The following is a 9,542-nucleotide window of genomic DNA, read 5'->3' on the forward strand; positions in this document are numbered from 1 at the left end:
ATCAGCAAGCCTCTGGAGGATTCTTCATCGAGAAGTTCTTGGGACTCCACCAGCAGCTTCAAATACCTTTTTGCTACTCATCAGTGGCTTTTTCACAGCTGCTCACTTAATACGATGAATTAGCCTTACAGAAACTTTCCTTAACACGCCTGTGCAAGAACCCGTCTGCGCTCTGAATCAGACACAAATCTTTTCACAGGACGATGATCTCTCTTAATATTTCGCTAACATTGTTTCTTATATTATATTTATTTCACTCTTTTAATCTGCAGAAAGATATTTTTCCCCATATTGCAGAAACCCTGACTTGGCTTAATAATGGTTTTGGAACTATACAATTCTGTTAAGTATTCTTTCCCATTAATTTTCCACATCTTTTGCGCCCAAACTTAACCTTGGTCCTTGGAGATTTGGATGTCTTGCATCTAAACAGACATTGTATAATGCAGACATTATTTTAATAAACTTTTATTGAAAAACTAAAAATCTAATGTTTTTTTAATTGAAATCATATTTGCATAATAATTTGGAACACAGTGTATAGACAACAAGCTTGCAGTAAGTGTCGATCAATGACTGCTTTCAAATGCATCGAATTTAGTTAATCCGATCAAGGATGTTTGAGAGGGGTTTTCTCTGACAAAATATTTATTGGAGTATTCTCGTCCATCGGATTTTGTCTCAGTGTGTTACAATGCTGCCAAACTGAGTTTAATCATTGTTTTAAATGCATTCGTAACACAATCAATAAACTCAGTTAAGGTAGCACACTTCAATCTCCGAGAGCTGATGTGTTTGGCTACATTAAACACAGTTGCCCATGTAATAGAAGTGGGAAGCCAGTGAGGGATTATGTTGTTGTTGCTGCAGCACTAGGGACTCTTCCACTGTTAAGTCAGAAAATGAAAAAGGGTTAGGCTTAGGGTTGTGCTCACTGATAGAAAGATTTAATAAAAACATCCATCAGCAGTGAGAGGTGACGTATTGAAAACCTCCTGATGGGAATTAATGCAAGGAGATAAATATCCATGGACACACAAACACAAACTCCAGTGAGGTGGAAACTGAGCAGATGTACCATTGATCCGCAGTCACAGTTAAAGGTGTAACACAACCCCCTCCAACCACATGCACACAGACTAATGAAAGAGGTCATGGAAAATGCCTGGTAATTGACGCAAATCATCCACCAGACATCTTAGGCACACACTAATTTCTCTCCTTCTGTTTTTGTAGCCGCCTCATGGCCTTCTTACAGTCTACTTAAAGGGAAAATCCACACATGGATATTTGTGTTCTTTAACGTATCACCAATCTGCAATACTCAACGCAACCATCTCTCTGTCACGTTTAAAGCCTTAAAATGTGTGATGTTTTGCAATTTGCATTTTTGTAGCACATTGTCATATTGTAGAGAAATTAATTTTAACCAAGGGCTCTATCAAAACATCCCAAAAAACTGGCAGAAGTAATGAAATGTGTTCCATTTGCATTTAACAGACTAAAGCGTCCAAGTTAAGATAGCTGAAATTGTTATCAAATTCTGGCAGCGCTGAAAATACGAGCTGTTTTGCTAATTATTGGCAGGAAATAGAAAAAAACAACTCAACCCATAAATTAATGTTTTAGGAGGCAATTTTTCAACCACAACAATCCAAACTTGGCCTAGATGAGAGATGCTTGAATTTAGTTTGAGAAACACTTCAAACAGCCTCCAACTGGGATTCTATGGATCACAATTACATAAATTGCACACCACATGTGCTCAACAACCACTGTATTGTGCTCTACTCGTGGGTTTGAAAAACACATGTGATTCACTCAATAATGGGTTTTTTTCATGTCCGGAAATCTGACAAAAAGAAATAGGGAACCAATTTAGGACAAACCCAGATCCTCAGTGACGCAGATAATGGAAAAAGGGACCTCAAGAAGCGCTTATCAGCTTGTTGCTTAGGAACGCTATTATTATGGACTCAGATCTTCTACGAAGGGTCTCTTTGTGCCCTTGCCCCATGTCTTAAATCCACATTTTATAAATGCAACAGTTGTACACAACAGCACAAGGTTCGGCAGCTCTCACGCTGCAGTGTGTTTCACTTCAGATGAGGTCATGAGTTGACCTCTTTGGTTTGTTTGGTTTGCTCATCCCTTTGTTCCAATAATCCAGTGTAGTGGAAAATCTTTTGGAAAGATAAAAGACGTACGCAAGACTTCAAACTGTTACAAATGGGGAGGTGTAACAGACTCATCCAATTGATTTTGAGACCAAATCTACGATACCCTCTGGTGCTTTAAAATGCCAGGCTTGATGAAGAAAGACATGTTTAACAGTCACTGTCAAAAAGTATAAAGACCAGAATCAGGGTAAGTGAGTGAGTGAGTCACTTTGTAATTGACAGATGGACAAAAGAGCCAAAGGCTCCCATCAATCATCAAGTAGAGAAAGAGACAAAATCTGTCTTCTGTTCCCTCCTATTTCGTTACTCATCATTCTCGGTGCATTCAACAGTGACCATCACTACATTCCTCAAAAAAAAAAGTTTTATTCAGTCTCCACAGATCTGTCAAATTCTGAAGGTTTAACAACATTATGCAGCAGGTCACGAATGAGTGATCTCTCTTCTTTTTCTTTGTCTTTCTGCCTTTGTCTTTTTCTTTCTGTCTTCGTCCTTTTGCCGAACACCCCCTGTTGAATTCAGACTGACAGCGCTCCAATTCTCCAGCAGTGTTCAGCGATGTTAAGAAGCTCATTACTCATAGACACACAGGAAGGACAACCTAATTACCTCTCTGCAGTCTCTACTCATAATTGTCTCCCTAACAAGAAATTACACTCTGTACCACCCTGTTGTGTGCAGATACACAAAGTTAGTAAGAGCAGCATGCAGAATTCCCTACTCTCTTAGTCTCAGAATGAGCTGTTAAACTCTTTCGTACTGATAATAATAATGATTATTGAAATTCAGGCGGCTCTTTGCTAAACGTCAAACAATTAATCTTCATTACCCGCTTTATTGTTGCCGGGGGCGGAGGTTAGACTGCGATTCTTTTTGTGCCAGGTGAGGTTCTCAGTACTGTAACGCAAACAAAGTAATTGCAGCATGAAATTTGGAGGCGAGCACCAATTATCGAGCTGTCCGCTTGTCATTGAGTAACAGTAATCGAGGCCATGGTGCAAAATGGCACCATGTTTAGCGCTGTACAGCTGTTGCAAAAGGTCATTGAGCTAGGTCGCAGTTTACAGGATGTGACAAAGTGACAGAAGGATTTGCCGAGAACTGTGCACAAACACACGCGCAGGAATTTGAGCGATATATAACAAATGTTTGCGCTGGTAGGAGGTTTATGGCTGCTGGAGGCACGAACATCTGCTGTCTGTTCAGTTGGTTCGAAAGCTCTCCCATGTAAACCAGCAAATTCATGTGTGGATGCTCCCACACTGTCTCAGCCACTATGTGTTAACAGCCACATCGGTGTGAACTCACACCTATCACACATAAGTATGTTCATGTATACACATAAAAGATACCTACACTTTTCAAGCAACCAGGATCTATTCACCAGCCTGTGACATCAAAGAGAGTTAAAATGAAGTCAGTGATTCCCAGTGCTGATTTATATGGTAAAAAATACTATGCACATCCAGTGACTAATTTGTGTTAATTAGGGCGAAGCCATTCTCTTTGATCCCACGTAACTCACTACCTGGTAAATGGAGTTGATAATTACGGCCCATATGACAATTGTAGGAATTTAGATGCAGTACCTGTAAAAAAATCTGACCTTTTGTTTTGCAAGTGTGTCTCTTTCAAAGGATAGCGTAGGAGCCAAATTCCTCATTTCAGTATATTATGACAGTAACAGTAACTCTTTCTCTTTTCTTAGTTAATGGGTTTATTTCTTTCTTTATGGAAATCCCACTGTGGAACGCAGCACGTAGCCAGTGCCCAGTTAAGGCCCAGGTAGAGCGGTAACATTTTCAATCATAAAACAATACTAACAAGCCCATATGCCCTGATTGTTGTACTGTTTGCTGTAATCAATCCTCCTGTCCATACTGGAAAGAAATCCCATCCCTAAAGCGATTTTGATGGAAGAGATAGGGGACTAAACCACAGTTTTTTTTCCTGAAGTTGAAGCTAATGAGGTTCCTGCAGTCTTAGGCAAATCAAGTGGTTATCTTGCAAAGTTATAGTCTTTTTAGTATGCATTTCCCTCTTTGTGCTCCTGTGGACAGTATTTTCTTGACACAGCTGAAGGGAGTTTGGTACTAAACAGAAAGACACCCACTTGATTTGTTTTAACTCAGACTGCTGAAGCCTCATATTAACTTCAGCTGAACTTGAAGTATTTTATCTACAAAATGAGGACTTGGATGTTTTCCCCCCATTCCTTACACTGAAACTGCTTTATCGGCTAGTAATATCCTGTAAATTCACAAAGATTCTTATCTTTTTAGATTGCTTACAATCAATACAAGCACTAGAAATGGTTTTGTGAAAGGCTTTGTTGCCGAGCATTAACCTGGACTTCAAAAGACTGCATGCTAGTTGTTAGAAACTCAGCCTGAGACTATTTGTCATGTCAGGCAGTGAGAGCTACGAGAAACCCATTAGAGAGAAACATTAGTGAGGATCTATGACATTAGTCTTGCGAACCAGATTGTGTTGACTCTCATCATAACATCATATTTCATGTAACTGGGTTCAAACTCACACATAAACATCAGAGACGCAGATGTTTAGAAGTTACTTTGACATCAGAGAGCAGGGTCACAGAATTTTTGCCTTATTTGAAAACGTAACAGAATTACACAAGGTCACATTTGTTGTACTGCATGTAGCACTATAACAAATGCAGTCAGTAACAGCAGTTTAGTGCATCCAGGTCAGCGGGTGCAGATGTTCAAAAGCCTCCAAAACAACAGCATTTAAAGTTTTAGAAACACCTTGGCTGCTGAATGTGACCAACCAGGTACCGATGCTCATTTAACTGGGCGGTGGATGGAAGCAGGGGTTTGGGGAGGTGGTGGAGTCATTTTGCACTCATCAGGCTCAAAACGCCTCCCAGTGTTTCCATGGTAACAGAAAGCACTCTGTACTGGCGGCATATTCCTTGTAGAGCCCAGCGGTTTCTGTTGAACCGCAATTGATTTTTCCGATTGAGCATGCAGATCCCTGGTTGTGTTTGTTTGCTCACAAGAAGTTTGCGGATGTAAGTGTGGAGCGAACAGACGAGCAAAAGGACAGGGAGATAAAGAGTGAGAGAGAAATGTTTTATGGCTTTAAGGTTATCATTACTCAGACAGTAAGGGGGGAAAACATTTCTCATCCACTGCTGTCTCTGTTTAATCTAGCAAAATTGCGTTCAAGGCCATGACGGTAAAGTGGGGACAAAGAGTTCAAGACTACATTTCCATTTTCAAGTAAATATCCACTGTGTGTCATTAGCTAAATGGCTGTTCATTTTCAATCTGCCGGCAGAGAGAGAAAAGACCAAAAGACAGGCAGGTAGAGAGAAAGACAAAAAGGCTGATGAATGTTAATGACTGATTGATTGTGGTTCTCAGAGGAGTGAGACATATCCTTTACCTTCCTCCCAATTCCCCTAAAGTCTCATTAGTCAAGCTCAAAAAGTTGCAGAAATCCACAAAACTTTTCACGGTCCTCAACATTCTCACAACCATGCATGCCTGCACACAAACACACACTCCTGGTTGTGGCAGTATCAGGGCTGATGCCCATTTTTTATTCCAGACAAGAGAAGGCAGGGGACAAGTGTGTCATCCTAAATCTGTTCCCACAAAACAGCCAAGGATGAGCGAGCTAAAGCTCAAGTAATGCCCTTCACATCTATCATCTGCTTTGTAGACAAACTAGTTTGGAATACATAATGCACGCTTGTATACCAGCTCATACATCGTAAACACTCTTGTGCCCCTGCCAGACAGCTGATGACATACATCCCGTTATTAAAACAATGCTGGCGCATTACTTATACTTCAAAAGGAGATTTCACTTCTATTTGCCCGGTGCTCTCCCTTCATTTTCCACTTTTGTTGCTATGGTGCCAGTGGCACTGGTGGAAGAAAGAGTATTTTTTAAAATCAAAGTCATTTCACTTGTACTTGAGTCTTTTTTTTTTAGTACTGTGTTTTACAAGATTTCAAGTCGCATCCACAGAGTAAGAATCACAACAACAATCACGTGAAAAGTCAGGATAAACCATGTCAGAAAGGAACAAAAGAAAGGTGATAAATCAGCGAGTGCAGCAGAGAAGAAGGTGCGGGTGAGTCTCCAGTGGGCCAGAGCTCCAGTGCAGAGAGGTGACACCCCAACTCACCCACGCTGCTGCATGATGAACAGGTGCATGCTGGGTCTGGCAAACATGCTAAATGCTAACATGCTCATGGTGGAACCTCCAGCAGTAACTTCTGTGTTAACTGAGGAACTTCTATTGTCAGTGAGGTGTGTGAGGCCTGTCGAGCGCTCATTCAGCTCAAACATTTTTGAGGGACACAGTGGGACACAGAGGCTGAGTGGACTGGTTACATTTTAATTTGAGAATGCAACATGCACAGAGCAGAAAAAAATAACCTATAGCAGACTCTGGAGGAATTTGCGGCCTCAAACAAATGTACAACATGTCTATACATCTCTGTGTTGTCCGCTTGGCAATGCTTTATTCTGCTGTTAAAGTGTATTTTGTTTTATATATGTCGGTCTATAGAAAATTAATTTATTGTTGGTTTACAAATTAGGGCTCTGTGGTGTGGTTCAAACGTTGACATGTGAATGCACTTTATTTTATAGCCTGAAGGTGTTCTGTAATGTTCTATCATATAACATCATCATCATTTACCCCGCCTTTTAAAAGGTAACACTAGTATTAACCCTACTTATCTGAGTACATTTTAACACAAGTAATGTTACTTTTACTTGAGTAAAATATTCTACTATTCTTTCCATCCATAAATAATTTGGGGGTAGAAAACATTCTGAAAAAAGATGTGTGCATTCTTTAGCCAAACAGAACTATTTGGGGAAGCACTCAGACTGAAGGGGATGATGTGTGCAGCCTTGCAAATGAGCATTCGCTTCATGTTGCATCTGCCCTGGAAACAGCAGGGAGGTGAGGAGAATTATAGGTGTTAACAAAGTAATGATACAGTGTATTATTTAGTAGTAACAGAGAAGTAAATTAAAATAAAGAAGTCTCCTCCTCTTTTGACATCTAGTGTTTCAAATAAAGTGGTGTCATTTCAATTTTAAAGCCACTGAAGCACATGTCTGACACGCTCAGCACAGCAAATCCTCCACTTGGCCACACAAGGTAATGAGGCAATGACAAGGTGGAAAAATGAAATTGGACCATCCTTACCTTTATTGCAGTTCTTCTTAACCCTTTCAACGCTCACCATCAATCTTTCTCCCCTCAACCCTCCACTCATGTCCAGCTCTTTTCAAAGTTCATCTCTCACCAGTTTTGTCCTCATTTTCCTCCTCCACCCCTCTTTCTGCTTCACCAATCTACTGACTTTTATTACCTGAACAAGCCTCATCCGGATTGACATATATAGCATCAGCCAGGGAGCATTTAACTAACATAAATGCCAGATATGTGTGTAATTAAAGGCCGCCGGTAAAAATCCTCCTTCTCGTGGTGAAATCCATCCCACTGGGCTGATTTTATTAACACAAAATAGCAGATAGGTGATTATCAATCTAATTATGTCTTAAGTTAACACAAAAGTGTATTTATATTGTGTATTTAAAAATACAATGAGAATTTTCAGTGTATGAAAATGGAAAATCAACAGGCAAACCAACAGATCTGCCGAGTTATTTCTCCCTGTAAGACTCCTTTGTCAGTTGACCTCTCTAAAAAAAAAAGTTCATTTAGTGTGTGAAATGACTGCGAGATCAGAAGTCTCATCGTTTCTGTAGAAAGAGCAAGTGGCCTTGATATCTTTCATTTGGGCACCGCTCATATCCTTTAGTCCTTGTGACATGTGATTAAAGAGAATAAAAGCTTGTGCTGTGATGAGATCTTGAAAGTGTGACATTTGTTTGAAACAAAGTTTAAAATATCAGTTAATGAGATGTCAGCTGAGTGCAACGATTCGGAATGAGTGGCCTAGATTTAAGAAGGGGAAGCAGTAGATGACATTGTAATTTAAATCTTGTATGCTTTTATTATAAATGATACACACTGAATAATACGTATCAAACCAGTGTTGCTGGAGTCTAGAGCAGCACATCGGGACAACTGTATGCATCAGCTGTATGCCAATGGCAAGTTTTAAGAGCATTTCCACTTTCCAATTTACATTAAACCTAGAATAAGCACAAGCGAACAAAGGACAGCAGCCACTGTGCATATGACACATGGGAGTGCAGCATCTCGTCACATCAGTGTGATCTTCCAGTTCAGTTATGGTGTTGTGGATGAAATAGACATAGAGACAGCAAGTGTCTTATATACATATATACATGTATTATATCTCTGTATGGATATTGGATGTTGCTGTATAAAAGAGGAAGCGAGTTTTGTGCCTTTCCAATCCAACCCCCTCGTTTGGCTCGCTTTTTTGCGCACTGGAGCAACTTGCTGGGAGGTTGGAGGCATTTTTACGCACGAACGGCAGCTGAGCTGGCAGCGCTGTCAACACCGCATTCACATGGTCTCCCTCGGCCTCATAAACAAACACACACACACACACACACACACATACACACACTTTATGCCTAATATGGTTAATACAGCAACAGGTTGCTGCAGTGTGCTTTCTCACTCACAGTCGTGTTAGAAAGTCTGTTTTAAAAAAAAGACCTAATTATGTGTAACAGCTCAGAAAACACACACCAGTGTTGTTGTTGTTTTTTTGTGAGTACTTTTCTGTCCTACCTGACGATGATATACATGACCAGCACGTTTCCAACCAGCCCCACCACGCACACTATGGAGTAGAGAGCGGTGATGACAATCGCTATGATGACCGGGTTGGCGTCGTCCTCCAGGCTGCCGGTCAGTCCGCGCTCCTCGCCGCATCGCCCCTCCGCGAAGCTCGTGGTGTTGTTGCCGTCGGTGAAGTTCCGACAGAAGCTGCTGCTGTCGTTGTTGTAAAGCACGGGGAGCTGGCTCCGGTAATCCGCGCCCGAGCCGTTGCCTGCGCTCTCCATGGTCCTCGCTCGGTATGTGCGGTAAGGGTGCTGCGCGCGTCTTTCGCCTCCCCTCGGGTGCCCGTCTGCGGACTCGGTGGCTGTGATGCCCCGCTGGTTTGCTGGTCTGTCGTTTTTGTGTTTTTTTGTGTTTTTTTTTTAGGGGCAATTAGCTTTTTAGGGCATTAGGAAAGGAGGAGAAAGGAAGGAAAAGAGGAGAGGAAATAGAGTAGACGAAAGAAGGAAAAATAGGAAAAGAGTGAAAGAGAAACCCGATTTGGAACAACAGGTGAAGTGAAAGGCAAGAAATGGTAAAGAAAGAAGGTAAAAAGAGGACTGAAGGAAAGAAAGTAGGAGGGAAAGTGAGGGAAAGAGTAA

The 9,542-nt window shown here is 41.1% G+C and overlaps 1 protein-coding gene across 1 annotated transcript in view; it reads right to left on the bottom strand.

Moving 5' to 3' along the window:
- oprm1 (opioid receptor, mu 1) overlaps positions 1 to 9,291 on the bottom strand; it is a 29,164-nt gene extending 19,873 nt beyond the window's left edge. Inside the window, exon 1 of the mRNA XM_035663824.1 lies at positions 8,911 to 9,291. Within this exon, the coding sequence (XP_035519717.1) occupies positions 8,911 to 9,185 (275 nt within the window). The 5' untranslated portion in view covers positions 9,186 to 9,291. The remainder of the gene's footprint in view (positions 1 to 8,910) is intronic.
- Between the last annotated feature and the right edge of the window lie 251 nt (positions 9,292 to 9,542).

This window comes from Morone saxatilis, unplaced genomic scaffold (assembly GCF_004916995.1).
Source record: "Morone saxatilis isolate NCDOM2014 unplaced genomic scaffold, NCSU_SB_2.0 Contig19, whole genome shotgun sequence".
In the NCBI taxonomy this organism is placed as follows: domain Eukaryota; kingdom Metazoa; phylum Chordata; class Actinopteri; family Moronidae; genus Morone; species Morone saxatilis.